The 21,832-nt window shown below is 35.3% G+C and overlaps 4 protein-coding genes across 4 annotated transcripts; 2 read left to right on the top strand and 2 right to left on the bottom strand.

Annotated features, from left to right (window-relative positions):
• Positions 1-27: 27 nt before the first annotated feature.
• Positions 28-9,230, bottom strand: LOC105692839 (mediator of RNA polymerase II transcription subunit 26). The gene is made up of 4 exons (XM_012412326.4): positions 8,762-9,230; positions 6,867-6,941; positions 5,375-5,650; positions 28-5,208 (listed from the first exon to the last, which is right to left on the bottom strand). The coding sequence occupies exons 1-4, from the start codon at positions 8,822-8,824 to the stop codon at positions 3,979-3,981; spliced, it is 1,644 nt and encodes a 547-aa protein (XP_012267749.2). The 5' UTR covers positions 8,825-9,230; the 3' UTR covers positions 28-3,978.
• Positions 9,231-10,191: 961 nt separating this feature from the next.
• Positions 10,192-11,651, top strand: LOC105692847 (iron-sulfur cluster assembly 1 homolog, mitochondrial). The gene is made up of 3 exons (XM_012412339.4): positions 10,192-10,414; positions 10,569-10,622; positions 10,950-11,651. Exons 1-3 carry the CDS (start codon positions 10,331-10,333, stop codon positions 11,202-11,204), a joined length of 393 nt encoding a protein of 130 aa, XP_012267762.1. The 5' UTR covers positions 10,192-10,330; the 3' UTR covers positions 11,205-11,651.
• On the bottom strand, positions 11,204-16,031 carry LOC105692831. The gene is made up of 4 exons (XM_012412315.4): positions 15,323-16,031; positions 12,641-15,252; positions 12,264-12,550; positions 11,204-12,080 (listed from the first exon to the last, which is right to left on the bottom strand). Exons 1-4 carry the CDS (start codon positions 15,392-15,394, stop codon positions 11,935-11,937), a joined length of 3,117 nt encoding a protein of 1,038 aa, XP_012267738.2. The 5' UTR covers positions 15,395-16,031; the 3' UTR covers positions 11,204-11,934.
• Positions 16,032-16,203: 172 nt separating this feature from the next.
• Positions 16,204-20,207, top strand: LOC105692825 (protein IWS1 homolog). Its single transcript, XM_048653791.1, has 4 exons — positions 16,204-18,628; positions 18,711-18,824; positions 18,902-19,055; positions 19,210-20,207. The coding sequence occupies exons 1-4, from the start codon at positions 16,439-16,441 to the stop codon at positions 20,010-20,012; spliced, it is 3,261 nt and encodes a 1,086-aa protein (XP_048509748.1). The 5' UTR covers positions 16,204-16,438; the 3' UTR covers positions 20,013-20,207.
• The last annotated feature ends 1,625 nt before the right edge of the window (positions 20,208-21,832 follow it).

The following is a 21,832-nucleotide window of genomic DNA, read 5'->3' as shown; positions in this document are numbered from 1 at the left end:
AACTTGAAAATTAAAAAATCTAAAATGTTTTCAGGTTTGTATAATTTCTTTATTTTACTTGACGGTAAATTTGGTCATTGCATATCTCTTTGGTGCCAGATCATTTCAACATAATTCAGAGGCACAAAAGGCACAGGACTTACGTTCTGAGGATCAACATATTGCTTAGTTTTTTTTTTTTATCGTTCTAAAAACGACTCAGACCGAGTATGGAATCTAATGATTATCCAAACTTTGGCAAAATATTTATCTTCAGCGACAAGCAAAATAGAAAATTCGTGCAACGTATTTGAGATTTCATATGTTGCAACGCTTGTTAGCTTGCCTGTGACTTACAAATAAAGATATTCAATTGCCACAAGGTTCATTCAAAAGCGACCTGTAATCTGATTTCCATCAGAATGGCTTATGTTTATTGACAATGTATGATGAAAACAAACCAGTTCCATTTTCAGTATCTTAGAATCACTAATATATTATCAGTGGTTGAAATCATTATGAAAAAAAACCATTATGTAATAATGTTGCTAGATGATTTTCAGTCTTTTTTTTTATTCTTATTTTTATTTATTTTTTCTAATGGTCAGAAGTGACGTTATGTACTTTCTGTATAAACCAGGTGTATCGACACAAAAACAAGTTTTCGTAGAGGCAACAAATTCTTCTACCTATTCTACCTATCGAATCGATGGGTACATAATAAAACATTTTTTCATGGAATTCAGGAATACAAAAAACATTAATCAATTGATAGAAGTGATAAACGTTTGAATCAATTCCAACATTATTTCATGCATGGAATATGTGTTAATTATGTGACAACGAACCTTTGAACTTCTTTACTTTGGCGATATTGTCGGAAGACTATAACAAAAAAGATAATAATAGCAATAGATTTATTTTATTATATCCTCACAAAATATTATCGAATGCCTTTTTTTTTTTTTTTTGTTTTTATAAACCTATACACTACATTACAGCAAACACGAAAAAGTAATGACAATATCATTCAAAAGCATGGAAGTCTGTTGCTCAAGAGAAATTAAAAATTCAAAAATAGAAAGAAGTAACGTCAAATATTCAACGCAACAAAATATACTCATCATTAGATGAAAGGTGGGCAATTAATCCTTGTAAATAATTTTCAATTTCAGACATTTATCAGACATTATGTCTTTGACGAATGCTATAGCACGCAATTATTGCAGTATTATTGATTATGACGTATATTGTTGTATATTTGTACAGTTAAGAGTGGCAAGATAAGTTTAACCAATATACCATTTTCGAACAAAAAGTGCTCATAACTTTCTTTCCCGTACAGAAGGAAGTATATGAAATTGCGGCGAAACACATCAGATAATAATTATTACGGTCACTTCTTTCCATTATCAAATCAGACCGAATAGCGAAATGCATTCAAAAAGCCGATATTTTAAAAAAATAAAATGACAAAGAGAACGAAAAGTTTTAGTTTGCAGATATGAAAAATATTTATTCAATTATAATTAATATATCTCAGTGATAGTCTGTAAGTGTATTTTGATAGTTCATGAGGCTTTTAAAGACGATGTTTCTCTACAAGATAGCCAAAGTTCACCAAAGATGTTGGAGCCCTGTACATCTATAATGATGAAATTGCAAGTCAAACAATACTAGAAGTCTCTTCTCTCCGGCAATTCACGTTTAGCATTGTCGTTAAGTCGATATTGTTGATACACAATGCGGTATTACAATTTGTCCTATATTTCGATTAGCTTTATTGTTCTTCGTTAGTTTAAATTGTTCATTCAGAAAACGCAAGAGTTATGCTTTCATCAAGGCATACCTGGTAATACTGTACTATTCTGACAACATCACTCAGCGATATAACATTTTTATTTCGGTGATTTGTTTTTTTTTCTCATACATTCGTACACGAAGTTTTCTTTGGTGAAAATAATAAGATAATAATTGGCACACATGATTCGTGAACATCAAAATGTAAGTATAATTTGTATGCTAATTGTAAACAATTTCTATAAGAGAAAATTAGTTTGAATCGCACAATCGAATTGCCTAAATCGCGTATAGTCGACTGCTATTGAAAAATATTTAGTAACTGAATTTTTCGTTGAACCGATTTCCAAGCCAATTTCTGTTTACCTGGTATACAAGTTATTTATTACCTGAAATCATACGAGTTGATGAATTATTATGCAGTACTGTTCAGTTTAGATGTGGTGTCTCATAGGACCAAGAACTAAGAGCAGCTTATCGAAAAATGCAACATTTATTATTGAATAGTGGAGACAAACTGCCAAAGAGGGCTTGTAACAACGCACTTGAGCATGGTAATAAATGGAATTTTTTGACGGGTGGCAACAAATTGGCCCAGCCAATTCGATGAATCCTTCAGTTAAAATCTAAAGATTATCACTAGCGCTCCAGAATGTTTAATAATTGACCGCACTGAAAGGTAGCATAATAAAATTGGACAAGCCGGCTTGTGCAATACACACTGAAAGTTTGGATACAAATTTGATAGATGTAATGTAGTTCATGAGTTGCTAATTTGAAATAGAAAAAAAAGTTCATTCTGTTATAATTTTATGTGAGTCCAGTAATTGAAATATTTCTGTTTTATCTATTAGCATGATAACTGATAGTTCGTTGACAAAGAAACATCATCTTTTGATGCCTTTAAATTGCTCGGTGTTCGCTGTGACTTAACATGTATACCATTCGACCCAACACAACATTCATGCATATCTTTAGCGTTCGTTTAAAATCATTCTCACGCGCAAAATCTCGGCACATATTTTATTATTTAGCAGTACTTTACTAAATATTTTGCTCCTTGGATTTTTTCTGCATTAAATCATCTTCCTTTTTAAATATGATCGATATATCGAACAATACATGACCGGAAAGAATAATACGAAATGGGAATTCTTTACAATGCCAAGTAATAACAACAAATAACTTGTAACTATGAAGTAACAGCTATGCGTTTGTCTTATGGTCAGAGAAAATTACGAGTCACAGTAATTTTATAATATGCCACTAACATTTTGTTGTTTTTCTTCAATTTTCCTCTGCTTAAAGTCTTCTGCTTAAAGGAACACATGTGATATGAATGGTTCTTGTTTCTAATGATCAAATTATATTAGGGGCTTGAAACAAAATATCTTAGTTGAATATCATTACACAGCCACTGAATAAGGTTGCTGAGTCAAGTCATGTATTGTTCGAAGTACCTATCGTAGTTATGTTTTTATTACGATTAATCCATTGTTATTTTAATTAATAATTTATATTGGATACTTTCTGCTAAAATTATCATTCAGGGCTATGATATACTATTTACATGTTTTATGCAAAAAAATCTTAATATTAAAAAGTTTAACGAGGTCTTCGGGCTCCTTCACAATCCGTTCGCGACATCCGAGGGTTCGGTGCCGATAATACATACATTTTGAATACTTCTTGTAGCTCATCCATTTGAATAGCAAATCGCGAAAAAGTAATTGTATTCCACAGATAGAATACGATATTTTATTGTGTCATGAACTATTTGGAAACGAGAAAATTTTTATGTAATACCCATATAAAAAAACAGAGCACAGTACCAAGTTCGAAGAAAAAAAAACATCGACATAAACTTTCATAGTAGATTACAACACATCTATCGTTCTTGGAATGAGCTTCAGAAGTCTATTGTAGATGTATCCATTACTGGTTAGCTCGTTACTCGAACCAAAAAATACATCTAATTAATAATAATAATGCTAATATTAATATGAAATAATAATGATGATGATAATAATAATAGTAGTAATAGTAATAGTAGTGGTAGTAATAATAACAACAACAACAATATTAATAATAAGAATAAGAATAAGAATAAGAATAATAATAACCAATGATCATAAATTTAATAGAAATAGTTTTAATCAACCAATCGATTAATTAATGGGCAATAGACAATAAAAATCACTAATCAATTATAACGTAAGGCAATATGTGGAGGGTCTGGTCATCGTAGCTGGACCGGGCCAGCAATTCGTGCCACTCTCGAAACTCTGTGTCCTTTTGACTGCCATATTTATCACTAGTCTGCATGGCTGTACCTTTGTTATGAGTTTCTTGCTTTTTACTGTTAGACAAGTCACTCGCGACTATATCGGTTACATCCATATTTGACACTTCGTTTTTATCATTTTCTACGTTTAAAGTTAGGGATGATAGCTTTGGCTGAAAGTTACCATTTAGACCTTCCACGTGCTGCGTGTGGAGAATTTCCAAGTCTTCAGGAGTTATCTTACGCTGCCGGCACTCTGTACCAACATCCTCTTCTTTTTCCTCTTCATTATCACTCCAAACAATTGAGCTTAAATCTAAGGGAGGCAGCTTCGCTAAAATCTCTTCAACCGTTAGGTCTTTTGAAGTTCTCGGAGGACTATCTCTAGACTTAAGGTTAGAATTTGTATCGCCGCCACCAAAATCTCTATACTTTGATACCTTACGGTCGTTATCACTGGATTTCAGCCGTGTTTGTAAAGCACTGTCGCCTGATACTCGCAGGATATCGCTTTGCGATTCCAAATACTTGGCAACATGTTCGCTAGATCTCAGCACATCCTCTGTACTAGGTGGTTCCTTTTTATTCTGACTAGATGTCACGATCGAATTTGAATTAGATCCTCTTGCTTGGAGGTCAGCTAATAATTCTTGGGTCGTTTTCAGTTTTGGATTTCGTGACATGCTGGCCAACTTTTCTTTAACATGATCTTCGACCAGCTGTTGTTTTTTTACAGACTTGCTTCCCTTTTTTCGACCTCGTTTTTTGGGTCCAATAGGAACTTCCAATTCCACAATAGATTCCACAGACTTCTCGGGAATTCGCTCCTTTGACAGGGGGCTAGGCACTTGCGAATTTAAGCTACTGTTCACATTTTCTCCATTTAAACGCTGCCTCTTTGTGAAAGGTTCACCTGGAGTCCTGGATGAATGTAAATTTTCTGAATCACCTTTTCGCAGGCGTTTGTTTGAACTGTGAGTGCGCGGGACAGCTTCTGTCACATGATTCTGTATGGCAGGTCCAAATTTGGGAGATTCGTCAAAGTTTGGTTTGTGATTAGTTGTCGCATTAATCGTCGTCTTATTCGGGGTTGTATGTGGCGAGTGCGAACGGTCACTATGCACCGATAGAGCCGGACTCAGCACCTATAAATGTTGGAAATATTATTTTCACAATCAATCTAACCAAATATATTATGAATTCTAAATTAAATTCGAATTGCTCTAGGCACCACTATGCGACAGCTATGATTCTTTTGAAATTCGAGCAATGATATATCGACCGCACATCAAAACGGGAATAAAAACAAACCCTCAATGGTGTAGTATCCTTTATTAAAGGGCTCTGTGGCTTGAGACCCCTAAGGGCTGGACTCTGAGGCTTTAGACACCTCAAAGCTGGACTTTGCGGTTTTGCACCATTAAGAGCAACTGGTGCGGTATCAGCCGGTGTGGGCTGCGGTGTGGTGTGGGCCGAGGGCAAAACCATATCTCGCCACCGACGTACCAAATCCTTAGCCCTTTTAGCCAGAGCATCATTGCTCGTTTTACGTCGAAGCTCATTGATATACTTTCCAAGCCTTGTGATCTACAGATAGAAGTAGAGCTGTTAATGCCATCTAGGTAATTTAAACATATCAAACAAAAAGTGAATAATCTTGCGATAGTTGCTCAGTTGGATTGAAATCTAATCAAGTAATACCAAAATCTGAAACAGATTTCACTTTAGTTGAAATTCTCATCGTTTGGCATGTTCTCGTTTTGTCTCATATTTGCTGATATTCACTTGTATAATCATAAATGGTTATGTTGTAACGCTAAATATTCTCTTGTTGGGCAACAGAAAACTCAGCAAAGGGCTTCAAGTTTTAGCAATTATTTTCGTAGCACATGCCACTCTATCATTGTGAATACATTATGTATACGATTGATTGATAATTGCTTGTGGATGGGCGATTCCAACATTTCCATCCACAAAAGGCACACAAGGTAAGTTTCAAACACAATAAAAATAAAAGTTTGTTGATCAAGGTGAAAATGAATTATTATTACTCAGTTTGTACAGAAGAAATTCAAACAATGTGATTGTTATGCTATATAATTTCGTCAAGGAATATGTAAGACTCAATATTCTAAACAATTTCAGTTAAAGACCAAAAGATAGAAAGAAAGCGAGTAACTTTAACATCATAATTTCCGAAATTCTTGTTTGTGCGACATTATTTTCCGAGCAAGTTTTCTGTATAGTAGTGACACTTTAGACCATAGAAAAAAAGTAGAATTGTGTCGATCACTAAAATCGAATTGCATTGAAAATGCTCAAAGTTGCCATTTTCAATAGAAAACACACTCTTCTTTCAATGGTCGGTAATACTTGATTAGGAAAGTTCTTACACGTAACACGCCATGAATCTGAGAAATTTGGGCTTAGACTTGAGTTTTTAAAAAGTTAAGAAACATCATTGTTGACAAAAGGAAGGTTTTGCTATCCTACAATTGATTGTGCACACCCAACATTTGTTCAGGACACCCCAAAGTCAACATATCTTCTCGAACATAATAGTTTAGTTCATTATTACATTGCACCTGTTCAATAAATTTCGAAAATATAAAACGCGATGTGACAGATTTGATGCTGCTCTAGGTATATTACTACAGAATATTTTTATCGGCGATTGAAATTTTATGACATATAACATTATACCTATTCCATGGAACAAGGCAATCACGCACGTTTCTTGACTATTCATTGCAATTATAATTATTCCAAAATAATGTTGAAGTAGACACTTGACGTGAATTACCTCAAGCACCTCTTTGGTAATCGTCGTTTTTTCCAGGGCCGTGATGACATCCACAACAGCTCCCATATCGACAACCTGAAAAACATTGAGCAAAACTCAGTGCATTCTTATGGATCTTATGACTTATCATTGATGATTTAATAACTCGGACTGTATTGCTATTTTTTTTCATCAATGGAGAAATTATGCAATGGGCGTTAAAAAATAATGGCTTACGATACTTGAACTCTACAGAGAAACTACATCATGAATTTGAAATAAAGTTATTTTGTCAAAATTCACAATGAGAAAATCTTTTCATTGTACGTCATAACATTATTTCAACCGTTAGGTTGACTGTGGAGAATGAAATGACTGTTGAAAGAAAGGATTTAGGATTCTAGGTAAATGTAATGCGTAGACTATATGTAGTTACAGCTCGTATTCAAATTCTCCATTCTGAAAAGAAAATCATAGTTGATAACGATACAGTCAGTGCGTTTGTTTTCAGTTCAAAAATTGCTGTTTATGAAGGTGTAAGATCTTTTTCACTCAATAGTATGTGACGGGTAGATCATAAGATAATCAAAAAGTTCATAGGATAGTATAAAGAAAATCAAGTATTTGCTCGAGCTTACACTTTGCGTATATCATGTTTGGTTTCCTATAGTGAAATGAGGTGACAAAAATGAAGCTTACTCTTCGGAAACTATAATCATACTTCGATTTTATTCATACTATCATACAGGGCCGAATTTAAATTTTTGCCGCCCTTGGGCACTTAAAAAATACCGCCCTATCACTGAAATTTTACTTAAAGTTATACACTTTTGACATCTTATTTTTGAAAAATCAAAGTCTTTAATCTATTGCAAACAATTTACTATGTATTAAAGCAACTAGGAAATCTTTGGCTTTATGTCCAGAATTTTCAATGAACATCAGAAAATTTCTAAAGATTTCTAAATTTTGCCGCCCCAAAAAATTTGCCGCCCTGGGCACTAGCCCCGACTGCCCCTAGTGTAAATCCACCGCTGCTATCATATTTATACAATTTATTCACGCATGATTCTCGTATCTTTCAATCAAAAAAAATAAAGGTGTGAATGGCCTAGTGAAACTTTGAGACCTATGGTCATCTTCGCACTGATAGAAAAAAATCTGGATATCACACTTATGTGAATCGCGAACTGTCGATACACCAAATAATCATCACAGATAACACATTCTCAAAAAACAAATTTTCACCACAGTCCAAGATAACATTTCATGGAAACTCTATTGTAACAGATCGACGCTTTATGAACATTGACACAAATGAAAAGATTTAGAACTAATAGATCTAAGGGATATAAATGCAAAATCACAAATCAATTTCAATGCATATACTTTTCAAAAAACTGAAATAAGCCGAGACTCCTAAAATCCTATCATAGCTACAAGGATAATTGAGGCCCAAGTTACCGAAGACCCTAACATCTTGTAGAAAAATTAGGACCATATAGTTTGTGGACTCGGAGTGCATTCTCTTGCAATGGACATAGATCAACGCTGGTGTCAAAGGGAGAAAACCCTCAGAAATGAGTAACTTTATCGGTTTCATAGATCCTGAACGTTGTATCATTTTTGTCAAATGACAAGTCGTTCAAGGTAGGCACCATAAACTTTTGACCCTGGACAGACAGCAAGGTGAGTTGGTAATTTTTCGAATATATAAGTCTTTCAGATACTATTGTCTCATAGTGATGCTGCATTTTAAGGTTACATCAATCCCAATGATTTCGTACATGTTACTAGTTCTTGATGAACTTAGTAACTATGTGGTGGTGTGTGAACACTCGCACACGCCACAGAGGCCCGATAGCCGTTGGTGAGCGGATGGACCCGCTGTGACGGTAGATTTTTCCCTTACTTACATTGTATTCCTTGTCAAGGGATTTCAACAATCTTTCGGTGAGTTCGGTGCAGTATTTCTGCATCAGGGGGGCGCGCTTGGGGCCCTCGCAGGGAGCTTAGGTTATCGGAAAATCGGCTCCACGCACGAGTGTCGCGAATTCGAGCGCGGGGGGCCAGCAATGGCGGCGACTGAACTGCTCCTGCTCCGCTCGCATGCCCTCCCTGCCTCCCGAGTGCCTCCTCGCCTGGCATCGTCCCGGCACTTCGGCCCACTAGCTCCTCTACCGGTCGAGTATCCGACTGCCCCTGCGACAGCCGTTCGGCACCCATCGGCCTCAACTTTTGCGCGTTCGCCCATTCACGCAGGGTTTCGGAAATTTTCGGTACCTCCCGCCACCGAACGAGCACACCCGAAGCTGACGACATCGCGTTTTCTTCAGATTATTCGTCGGTTCTTCGTTCGCCCCACCGTCAAATCAGATTTAAGTTACGCATCACACTCGCGAGGCGCAGAGACGGCTGCGTTCGTTTTGGGAACTCCGAGCCGTTAGATCATGAGAGTATCTTTGAGAAATAATTTTCAGTTTTATTATCGATGAAAATTTGATCTACAAATACCGCTATTTAACCTCATTTTACGGGTGGAGATTCATGCTGTTGGGACATGAGCGGCTTTTCTTTTGGTTAAAGATAACGGTCAATGATGAATCAACTTCCAGTACATGAAGACCAGATTATTGATTTCTGATTAATTGGAAATAACGTCATTAAACTACCGGCATATTTTAACCAGATGTACGGATCAATTATCACTTTAAGAGCTGTAGATTAATCACTTTCATCAACTCGGGATAAATTCGATCGTTGTCCCCTCCCCCCCTGGCTCGAATATGGCTATGTAGCGCACTTCTTTTTTCCTGTTGCATTCGGGCGCAGCCATCAAATTTAGAACTTCCAACAGGATCATTATTAGAAATTAAGCACCGTTACATCACTAGCGCAGCACAGAACGATTGATTTTTTTATTTATCACTGTTTACCGGAATTCAATTTAGTAATTATGAGATGTGATCGAAGGACTAAATATTTAAGATGAAAATTTATCAGAGTATACGTGGGATGGTGCCATGACGTCACCTATCTTGCGCAACCTACAAATGGATGATCCTTGCGGATGTGAGCGGTAGAGCTAAAATTACAAATCACGTAAAAGAGGCTCAAAATTGAACAATCTTAATTATGAGTATGCTCCATGAGACGACCAATAACTCGAAATCCGAAATCCGATTATAATTCAACTGTACAATGATCTGATCTACGAGTTAATAAATTACGTATTGACTTTTTTCAGTCCGAACAGGGTCGAATACGAGTGTGAGGTTATGACATTAAAATCAATACGTCGACTCGATAACACCACATTCAATTATGTAATTAATCAAATTGTTTCAATATTCGCACGTTCTCACTCTTCCCCAGACTTGTTCGGGCTGGTTAAATTAAATTATTATACCTTCCGTAAATCGCACATTTAATTACGAAATTTCACGAAATTCCTAAGTCATACTGACGTCACGGGACAGAGAAAGATGGCGTCGCGAATTGCAGCGGCTGCCACTGTTCGGGCTGTCAAGAGCCGTAGAAATATTCCCATTCGTGCAGCATTAGTTTTAGTGAGTAGATTCACATTTACGACATAATAAAAACAGCGCTTGTTTGAAAAAAAATATTTTTTCAGCCATGACATTCTAGCACAAATTTAATTCGTATTACCTAACCTTATTGTCAATCTCACATAACGATATTAAGTAACTATCAAATTTTCAGTCATCCAATGCAGTTAACAAAATCAAGGAAATCCTGAAAGGCAAAGACGAATACGTAAGTCCTAAGCAATAGATAATAATATTCCGTGCTAACAACCTATTAATAACTTTTTTATTAAGTGCGATATACATATAATTCAATTCATTTTACATATTAAAATTGAAAAATATAAGTAATGCAAGCAATACAGTCGTCACTGTCCTTGACACTGGAAATTAGATTGACTTTATCGTTGATTAATAATAAAATAATCATCAAAAAGATGCCAAAATGTATCTTCCATTGATAAGTTATATGGCTCTTCAGACTTGCTTTGCTTTTTTTTATGCAACGAACGACGAGAGTTCCAAATCCATTAAAAATTCTTATGGTGTATTGCAGATTGGCCTCAGAGTCGGTGTTAGACAGCGTGGTTGCAATGGTTTGAGCTATACTCTCGATTATGCTACACATAAAGACAAACTTGATGAGGAGGTTCAGCAAGATGGAGTTCGTGTTATAATAGACAGAAAAGCCCAACTGTCTTTACTAGGGACTGAAATGGATTATGTGGAAGGGAAACTAAGTGCAGAATTTGTCTTCAATAACCCAAATATCAAAGGGACGTGTGGCTGTGGAGAAAGTTTTTCCGTATAATGTTAAATGAGTATAAAACTATGTATGCGAGTCTATTGTAGGTCATCAATAAATTATTCGTTTAACATTCGGAACTTCAAAAGATCTGGGAGATGTAAACGTAGTCGTTCATCTAGAACATCTTCTTGTGTACTCTGAAATAAATTGGAATGTTATACAATTATCGAAATTGTGCTTAGTTGAGCACAATGAGCATAAGGCTTGAATAGTTGTGCAGCAATTAGTCGCAATTATTGTTTGTATATAATCTTCGTGTAGATATGTTTTGATTTATTTTAAGTATGATGTCAAGTTGTATAGTTAGGATATACTTTTGTATCATATATCTAAAAATGCTGTTGTGTTATAATCGTGTATTTTTGGTGATGTAATATTGAGCTCTCAAGGAATCCAACAGATCTAACCAATTTATCTGTCATGTAATAAATTTTCAAATATTTACCTGTATTGGATTAATTCTCTTTTTTCCATTCCTTTCCCATCTATTGAATTATATTATACAAACTGTAATCTTTTGGAAAAGTGTTATTTGCATGGTGTTGATTCATTAATTAAACATTGTCGAATAATATATTACTATATACATCACCGAACTTCTAAAACCTACTGCAAATGCGACCTGTCATATATAAAATTCATTGGAAATATTTTGTGCATCTGAATTTTTACATATAAGAACTAGACGGTGTGATAAAACAAAGTCAGCATCTTCAAGTCCTTCAATCAGATGCTACAACAACTTTGGTTGTTGTTTTAATGTGGAAATATCCAAAATTTTACTAGGACAGCTCATTCTAGGCATTTGGCTGCTGGATGGAGCTCTATGTGAGTTTTTTAATTCTTCGAGCTTTGGTCTTTCTAAAATTCTACGATCATCTGCAAATACGATAAATTGTGAGATAAATTGATGCAGAATAGATAACACATCATATTCAGATAGGATGCTGTGAAGGTAGATTTGCTCCAGATTAAATTACGAATATAAAATTTGCTGTACTGGTGTAATTATAGATCAACACAGAAAATACTTCAGTTTGATCATCTTTTGTGAAAGCTCACCATCGACTTGAGGGTTATTATTTGTTGGTAAAAGTTGATATCTCTCTAGGTAACGCATAGTAGCAAATGACATATTGGTGCCTTGGACGTTGCTGACCATAAGATGTTTGAGTGTTTCAGCATTATGCTTCTGCATTGCTAGCTCACCGAGCTGTTCATCACTCAGATATTTCAATGCCAATGCATTCATATGCATGCTTGTATCTGTCTCAGATAGTGTACTCGTTGCCTGAGTGATGTTACCTCGATACTCAAGCCTCGGGTAATAGGATGAATCGAATGTCACTCTGAAAAGATAAATTAATGAATGACAATCAAACTACAATTGTAATAATATTATTTATTACTTTGCACAACAACACGGTGTCTGTACTCACTTTTTATTACTAATATCGTTGGAATCTCTAGGATTATGGTTTTCTACAAAGCTGATCCCAAGTTTCTTTAGTTGTTCCATAGTTGCAATTTTGACTGTATCAGCTGCTGCGTTATTTCTTGAATCATCCACCTTTTCCTTATCTGCTGTATTTTCCGTATGATTTCTAGTGATTGGTGAGTTTTGCAAAATTTGATTGACTTGCCCCAAGACATTGTTGTAAAATGTCCAACCAACTTTGGGTGTTTGTTTTTCCATTTCACCTCCGTGTTTATCACTATCTTCGTCGCTGGAATATTCTTGCATTTCAACATGTATACTAGGTTCTGGACTAGGTGGAGGCTGCTCATTGATTTCTAACTCTCCACTATGTAACAGTATACTGTCCTCTACATAATTTTCCCTTTTACTTCCTACTTGAGACAATCTTCCGTTTCTTCCTTCAAGGTAAGCCATCGGAGATTGCTGGAATCTTGGTTCTTGAATGCGTGTTAAAGAATTTGTGGCGTTAAAACGAGTACCTGGACCATTCTGTACAATAGTTCCTATATTCGAATTTTGGTGATCTTCAAGATTATATGGGGAATTTGATTCCTTTTGATAGAAGGGTACATTTGGTGTCTGTAGGTTGTACTGCTTCAATACATTCACCGAATCTTGCTCAACTGAAGGATAGATATTCTTGTTTTGGATCAGTCTATTGAAGTTGCGGTCTTCCAGGTGTTGTCGATAGTGATTGACAGATGCAGGAGTTTTTCCCGAAAACATGTGGTTTGGAACATCATCTGTTTGAGGGTTCAATACTGTAGATATATTTTCGTGATGATTAAAGCCCTGGGATCTCTGGCATTTTTCATGATGTTGCTGCATCTCCAAAAACTGTCGTTTTTGATTTGGGAAATGACTTGTGTCATCCAAATCCGTATCAAAGGATTTTTCATTATTAAAATTTTTCGGTTCGCTTTCCGGGCTTTTCTCTACAGAAGCATTTCTAAGCATTTTCCTGTTACCAAGTTCCGATGACTTGAACTCATCTATCGTAGGACTTGAATGGAAATTACTACTTGGCTGCTGACTCATGGAAAGATGACTCTCGGAATCTTCAATTATATTCTCTAATGGTAAATTTGAAACCCTGGAAAAGACATTTTGACAAGTTCTCGGAACATCTTCATGCGCAGATACTATTCCACGACCATTGCAAGAACCTGAGTTATCAATGTCGGTTGGATTTTGTTCATTATAAGGTCCATGATCTTCCATTTCCGGAGCAAAGGGATTATTTTGAACAGTGAATTCGAAGCTAGTCATTACACCGATGGATACCTTTTGTTCCAAAATCTTATTTTTCAAGTGATCATCACGCACACCTGGGTTGATACGCCCATCATAGCTTTGGTTATTATAATCACAAGTTAGATTTTTATTCATTTCTCTGATATCTGCCGATCCTATCATATTTTTTTCAACAGTACCACTATGTCTTTGTGAAACCATCACATCATCTCTTGATAATTTCACACCATTACCAGAAGAATGAACAGGATCCTTATTTTTAGTTTGAAGGCTGAATTGCGTATTATGTTCATAATTTTCATTCACCAAGCCCACATTACGCCTGCAACTGCACTTCTCCCGATCTTTCAAACTATCTTCTTGAATTTTTAGTAACCTTTCTACTTGAGACTGCAAGGATTTAATTTGTTCACTTTGATTATTTATCAATTGCAACAAATTCTTAACAGTGTCTTCATGTTCACGACCATTTGGCAGGTAGGGAGGAGAGTAAGGATACCCGTACTCTGAATCACAGAATGGTGGAAATTGATGAAATCTGGGATACATGTTTGGATGAAAATTTTGATTACTGTGGCTTCTGGGGTGAAAATTTAGATTCTGCCCAGCAGAATTTGAATAATCTGGCTGGAATCTGTTAGGTGAGCTAGCTGAGTGGTGTATACTCATTCTTTGTATATTTGGTTTCCTGATGCTTGCATCACAATTTAAATATTCAAGATTCGTATCAGCTTGCTGTGGTTTTAAACTGGTGTTCATAGGCATAGCACACTGTCTGTTATCACTCTCATATTGCATGTAGGGTAAACTACGCTGCTTGTCCCAATTGCCATCTAATGACCCTCTATTTTTATCTGATATGGGATACAATCTCTCACCTTGAACATTTTCGAAACTATTCTCAAAACGACCATGACCACCTGAATTTCCTTTCATTGTGATATTTCTAGTGGAAGACAAAGTAGACCCATTTTGGGCCATTTTTGAAGGACCATTGTAGACAAGTGTTCTTTTAGTTAAGCTTTGATCACTCTTACTATGCTTTAAAGACTCGTTTATGATGACACCTTTGTGTAATTGATTTGCCTCGCTTTGATCATGGCATCGTTCTAATGATGATCCAACCAAATGCCTAGGTTTTTCCATGGTATAACCAAGTTTTGTTTCTTGAGATAAGAGTGCGGCTTGTTTCCAAGTAGCATAGGAATCAAATTTGTCAATTGATTGCGATTTCTTGACATTATAATCAGAATTTTGTGTATCAGGAGGTTTGTCAAAGACTAACGATACCTCGGGAACCGATGGCACAGGTGGATTCTGAAATTAATCGTAATGATCTCACAATTCTCTTCTAACGTCTATAGTTGGTAGATAAATTTATACTCACGTCAAAGCGAGGAGCTGGCTTAGGTATTGCTCGTGGTTCAAAGTCGTTGGAAATATGATCCACAGAATTCATGTTGGCAAATAAGCTTGACGACTTATTTCAGGAAAAAATTAAATAAATTGATGGGGGAGAATAATCAGCAATTTCACATCACAGAAAACCTGGTATTACATGATAAAACTATTGGGTCACTATAAATTATTCATTCAATTTTTTCACAAATGCTTGCACAGGTTTAACGGCAAAAACGACTGTTATGTTCTCTGAGACACAAGCGTCATTTTAAATTATGTGAGTGAACATGCCGCATTCCCGAAGAAGTTTCAATCTTCGATATCCGATTTAAGCCAACCAAATATTCGCGTACGACTACGTTCAAAGTGCATTGTAATTAGCACCCCATAAGGCCGGATTTGATATTCCAAACGTCCCGATCGACTGTATAAGTTCCTTTATTAGTGATTGTAGAGCGATTTCCGACATTAGTTCAGTTAAATCATTTCAATAATGACGAAAACAAAATCCTAGCCTAGAGAATGTTGTGATGTTGGCCCCTCACTGCCGTAAATCGCCGCCAAATCCTATTTAATCATTATGCAATTGTTTGTTGTTAGTTTGTATTTACATACGTACGTACGTACGTACACCAAGTGTGTTTGATGTTGACCCACACACTAGGCGTACCTTGCACAATATTGTACTATCGTTAAAGCGATCGGTCTTTCCATAGACTAGATCTTTCTATAAATACGCGAAACAAAATTGCGCAAATTATTCGAAAATTAATCATACCTTTTGCGCATGCGCCATCTGAGGCCGGAAGCTGTATATGCCTAGAGGGCGAACATCACAAAATTCCCTAGGTGATTTTGTTTTGATCATTATATTCACGAATGATTGACAGTAAACGTCCGAATTTGCACTACATCATCTACAAATGAACTACAATCGATTGGAATAGTAAAAAGTTTAATCTGGCCACGGGGCTAAATATACGGAGCTTAATTTAAAATCCGTCAATTTTTAGGTTAGAAAACATTGGCAAATATGTAAAACTTAGTGACACATGGCATTCATCATTTATGAACTCAAAAATTTACTCATATTTTGTACACTATGACACACTACAGTGACGATAGTTCGGAGAGTGAAAAAAAATTATTCCAACCAAAGAAAAACCTATCCATCAGTAAGTCTATTATTCACGCTTCGGGTGAAGATAAGTCTCAAAAGTTAATTGAACGTGACGGTATTGTCAAGAGCCCTGGTAAAAGATCACCGCACAGAAAATCACCGGCTGGCAAGAAGTTTACTCAAAAGATAAATCAAGATGTGCAACACGTAAGACAGGATTTGAAGCCTCAAATGCTTTCCAGCTCTGACGATGAGGAAGTTGTTAGATCGCGTATTAGGGTGAAACAACATACAACGGATACTGATAGCAAGGGTGAACCTAGAAAGTTAAAAATTGATACTTATGGATCAAAAAAAAGTATCTTAGATGACAGACATGATAAGACATCAATTAACAACGAGCATGACAATAGTATTGAATCACCGAATCCCAGTGAGAATCTTGCCATCATGTTCAAAAGTCAAACGCCTATTAGTCAATATCAAGTTATTGTTGAACAGGAATCAATGCCAGATGAGGATAATAAGATACAAACTCATACAAATACTGAAGAGTGGAATGTAAAAGATGGAAATAGTAAGAGTAACCACTTTTCTCAGCATAAAAATAACAGGCAAGAAGCAGACGATAGACACAGTTCTGATAACGAAATACCACCATCACAATATTGGTTACAACGGCACAACGAGATTAGAGAGGAAAATTATAAGTCATTATTGAAAGCTGATAAACCATCACCAAAAGAAAAATCAGATTCTAAGAACAAAATGCATCCAAAGGGTCTTCAATCTGCAGTTGCATTCGAATCTTACAGAAACTCTCCACCCAGAATCACCAAAACGGAAATCATCAGTGAAAAGTATACGAGACTTGATGGACGGATTGGCCAGGCTAGCCAAGAACACCTGTATGGTAAAGATCTCCAAGATAGTGCAAGTAATGCAAGCAAAGACTGCAAAGCGTTTCTCACTTTAAATGATATTGATGTTACTGTTAAGGATGAAAGAACATCAGGCAATAACAATCGTGTTCATGACTCTAGTAAAGCTGTAATCGATGCTGATGAATGTAATGATGATACAAAGAGTCCTAAAACAATCAAAGCTTCACCCAAACAAAAAGTCATTTCAAAATCTGCCATAGAAGATGACAATTTGATTAAGATCATGTCGAAAATAAATAGGAAAACTTCTGCTAAACGGAATCCAAGCAACGTATTAAACAATTCTCCGTTTAAGATAAGACCAGATATCTGTGACTCGGATAATAGCTATGAAGAGATCGAAAAACACACGGTAGGAAAAAAAGAAACTAAAAATTCATCCAAACCCACACAATCCAGACCACCTTCGGCCCCCGGCAACAGGCAAATGAATTTGGTACAGAAAAATGATGACCAAATTTTAAGTAATTATACATTTACCACTGATAGAGCAAATACCTCTGTTAAAAGTAAATCCGATCAATGTAAACTTGTAAGTTCTAGTGAAAGTGATGAAAATATTGTAAGCCCGAGTAAAGATGGATTGAATAATATGGCATCAAATGGTACAATTAAAAAAAAAAGATCTTCAAAGAGTAAAAATCAGATCAACTTAGATTTGGATGTAGATCAGACTTCTATTAGACCATCTAATGCGAAAAGTGAACCAGCAACAATCAAACAACGGCGATCTTCCAAGTCATCTGCGATATCTTCGAATACGAAACCAAACTCAGATGATAGTTTAGATAAAAACGACATAATGCCATCTCCTATTTTTAAAAAGACTCCTTTGAAAAGGAAGTATCAAGATAGTACTGATTTTCATCCCTGTTCAGATAAGAGTACAGCAGTTCTCGCTTCATCAAAAAAACCAAGACATACTCTGTCAGATTCGGATGATACTGATTCTTTAACCAGATTGAATACGACTTTGAACAAGTCGATGGCATTTATAGGAAATCAACCAGAGATAGTCAAAATAACTAAAAGTAATAAGTCAGTTTCAATTAATGAACAGCTCAAATTAGAGTACACACCAAATGACACCAAGAATCAGAAAAGTATTTTAAAAAAACCGGATTTTTATGGAGCTGATGAAGCTGATAGCAATGAGCAAGTATTGAAAGTACAGGAAAGTGTCGAACCTATCAGTCTGATGCCAAAGACTATAAAAAGACCATTAACTGTAAGTACCCTCCCATTTGGAATTATTTTAGTACAGGTATCACATTTTTCATTCTTTTGAAATCTGGAAATTTATCTGACAGTTTAAGGATTTTGAGCACCAGCATATTTTGTCCCATGATTCCAGCGAAGCTAGTTTTGGTTTGGAGGATTTATGCGATGATGATGAAATCTATTTCCTGGAAATTCCCAAAATGGTTCGTTAATTTTGGTTAACAGGAAAATCGAAATTCATGTTAATTTCGGTATCGAATGTTATTTTTGCCGATTTCAGATTGACCCTAAGGCCTTAAAAGGGCAAACAGTCAAACTGGGAGGAAAAAACAAACTACAAGTTGGGGAGGTCTTGTATGAAACTTGCGAAAGAGAAGCAACCAATATATCTTGTGTTTTCAACTCTGACAAGAAGGAGTGCTCATATAAAATTGGTGAGATGCTTCATATTCCCACACGCTATTATGCATTCAATAGACTCAATATATTTAAATTCTAGTTCGTTTACATAGAATATTTTCCTTGATATTTATTTTGCCCAAATCTTTGTGAATTTTGGAAATTAACAACTACTTTTGTTTCAATCAGTGAATTTTGTGCCAGTGAGATCTATACACGTTCGTCAGAAACTTCCAAAGGCTTTGCACATACAATTGTCAGCTATTGAAAAGATGACAGTACCATTTCCAGAGGGTCTCAAAATACGACACCCATTATTTGGTTCGGATTACAAAGATAACATTATTCCAGCGAATAGAAAGGTACCAAAAACATTCCCACCATCAATGATGGAGTCACCTTCATCTCAAAAGACGACCCCTAAAAAATTGAAGAAAATCATTTGCTCAGAGGATATGAGTAACGGCAGAATTATTTCAAAAGATGAGTTAGATATGAAACAATATGTTGATACTAATAAATCTACATATAGTGATTCTGATTCTGATGGGAGTTTTTTCCAAAACGTTATGCGCGATAATAATGAGAATGTCAAAAGGAGAAACACTATTGATAATTTATCAAGTATTTCAAATCTTGACTACAGACCTTCATTGACGAATCGCCCAGACTATTTGGATGAAAAAGTTATTACCGATGTGCAGCACAAGCCATCAACCACTAAGTTGAGATTATCCCACAAAAGGTCGGTTGAAAAAACTGAAAGATTAGATGGGACCTCCAAGAAGAGCCTATTTTTTAGTTCGACCCCAATTAAAGTTGAATCAGGTGATGATACTGATGAGAGAGATATTTCAACTACAACATTGATTAAAGAGAACAGCGATAGTGATAGTAAAAAAAAGAGAAAAAAGGCAAAGAACGAGCCTAAAATCAACTCCATTCAACTCCACGAAGTTAAAAAACACAAAACTCCAAAACAGAATACATAAGAATGCTGTACAGAAATGGAATAAACATATTTAATATTAGGATTTCATAAGGTACATATTTTGTATAACTACGTGTCCACACAAAAGACTATAGTTTTTGACCAACAAGTAATAAGAAATAGTGACTATGTTTGTACGTATGTAGTTATGTACAGTCTAATTCAACTCGATCAAATATATTGCCAATAAAATGTACAAATTTTTATCTTCTGAACTAACCAACTTTTAGGCATTTATGAATACCAATGTAAACTGTTGGCTATAGTAACTGATAATTAGCAAAAAATAGTAAGGTGCATTCATTTTTTTAAAGAAGATGTTGCTTGAATCTATGATTTTTTATTTTTGATGAAATTCATGTCATTGCTAGCAAAATGAATATTTTTTTTCACTGTGCACCTTGATTAAGCCTACGGAAACTTTTTTCTCACTACTTCAGAAGGTTGTAGACGATGGAAAGCAATTGAAAATGATTATGTGTTTCTGATCAGTCGTTTTTTCGTGAAAAATTCATACCTAATTCTTTTTTCAAAATCTGCTTACCAAGAATGATTGGATTAGAAGTTGCGACGAATATTTTGCAGGTAGGTGCTATGTACCAAATAATTTAAAAAACGCCCCTTGACACGAATCTGAGGGAAAGAAGTGATAGATTACAAACGTGCTGAAAGCCACCCTACTATGGTTCAAATTCGTATTTTATTATAAAATTATTTCTCCTTATATTTATTATTCTAATATACAGACGAAGTAACTCGCGTATTAATAATAGTAATTATTCAACTTTTAAATAATATTGGAGCAAGTTTGTATCCTTAACTTAAATATTATTTGTTGTAAAATTATCTTATTCTATATATCGATCCAGAACTAAATTGTAATGATATAATACAGTACAGCACGTATGGGAAAAAAAAGTGATAAAACATCTTCCAGAATATTGGAAAATATTTTTCAACTAAATTTCTCAATCTTCTTTCATAGTACCTCCGCTAAGACACAGTAAAGTGCCTAATAGTGGAGCCATGAATTCTGTGACTTCGTTGACCTTTGTGTATGCATTCATTATCACTTTACATTTCGCAGTAATTTATTATTTATTCTATTTACAATATACAAAATTAATAAAATTATCCTTTATATCATATCTATGTTATTCTGTCACTGGTCGCAATTACGAGGATAAATATAATAAAATGAACTATTTTAGATAATTATACAGCGATAAAACGATATACACTGTGAATAAGTGTAGACCATATACTTGTTGAACATTATTCCGTACAATTAGTATCGCATGAATGATTCTTCACCAAGGAACGATAGATCAGAATTGATAAGATGTATACAGTTTACGATGTTCGATAGGATCACAATTCTGGTCTCAATAAGATGACAGGTTTTACTTGATCCGCGAAGCTGCACTCTAGGAATGCGACGGTGGTGCCCGTCAAAATTGTTCAAATTGTAAACAATTTATCATTCTACATCATGCCACTGATCTCCATCATGCCATTACTATTGATAGCATTTGTTAAACACGTTGTAGAAAATTATCATTGCACCTTTGTGTCTACTCCAAGTCAGCATTTTATGTAAATATGTTAACGATTTTGGAGGCAACGGATTTCAAAACAAAAAATACAAGCCTCATATATCGATTTTATCAAGAACTAAAGTAGCGTAGAGTAGTCTGATTAATATAAAGAGAAAACATAATCTGATTTTTACAAAATTTTTTATTTTTCACCTAGAAATTTCATTAAAGAGCTTCAAGCTCTATCCCATCAAGCCAGTGACAGCTTAAAAAATATCCCTCA

Source organism: Athalia rosae, chromosome 4, assembly GCF_917208135.1.
Source record: "Athalia rosae chromosome 4, iyAthRosa1.1, whole genome shotgun sequence".
NCBI classification, from domain to species: domain Eukaryota; kingdom Metazoa; phylum Arthropoda; class Insecta; order Hymenoptera; family Athaliidae; genus Athalia; species Athalia rosae.
Note: the sequence above shows the minus strand (reverse complement) of the source record. Positions and strands in the feature narration are given on the sequence as shown.

Excerpts from the sequence above, each read along its gene's own strand:
- LOC105692839 (XM_012412326.4), bottom strand. The coding sequence starts at position 8,824 with ATGCAGAAATACTGCACCGAACTCACCGAAAGATTGTTGAAATCCCTT. Across the intron at positions 6,942-8,761 it reads CCCTTGACAAGGAATACAAT|GTTGTCGATATGGGAGCTGT; the intron begins GTAAGTAAGGGA and ends AATGTTTTTCAG. Across the intron at positions 5,209-5,374 it reads AGGATACTACACCATTGAGG|GTGCTGAGTCCGGCTCTATC; the intron begins GTTTGTTTTTAT and ends CAACATTTATAG.
- LOC105692847 (XM_012412339.4), top strand. The coding sequence starts at position 10,331 with ATGGCGTCGCGAATTGCAGCGGCTGCCACTGTTCGGGCTGTCAAGAGC. Across the intron at positions 10,415-10,568 it reads TTCGTGCAGCATTAGTTTTA|TCATCCAATGCAGTTAACAA; the intron begins GTGAGTAGATTC and ends TCAAATTTTCAG. Across the intron at positions 10,623-10,949 it reads TGAAAGGCAAAGACGAATAC|ATTGGCCTCAGAGTCGGTGT; the intron begins GTAAGTCCTAAG and ends GGTGTATTGCAG.
- LOC105692831 (XM_012412315.4), bottom strand. The coding sequence starts at position 15,394 with ATGAATTCTGTGGATCATATTTCCAACGACTTTGAACCACGAGCAATA. Across the intron at positions 15,253-15,322 it reads AGCCAGCTCCTCGCTTTGAC|AATCCACCTGTGCCATCGGT; the intron begins GTGAGTATAAAT and ends GATTAATTTCAG. Across the intron at positions 12,081-12,263 it reads TAATAACCCTCAAGTCGATG|ATGATCGTAGAATTTTAGAA; the intron begins GTGAGCTTTCAC and ends TCGTATTTGCAG.
- LOC105692825 (XM_048653791.1), top strand. The coding sequence starts at position 16,439 with ATGACACACTACAGTGACGATAGTTCGGAGAGTGAAAAAAAATTATTC. Across the intron at positions 18,629-18,710 it reads CTATAAAAAGACCATTAACT|TTTAAGGATTTTGAGCACCA; the intron begins GTAAGTACCCTC and ends TTTATCTGACAG. Across the intron at positions 19,056-19,209 it reads GGAGTGCTCATATAAAATTG|TGAATTTTGTGCCAGTGAGA; the intron begins GTGAGATGCTTC and ends TGTTTCAATCAG.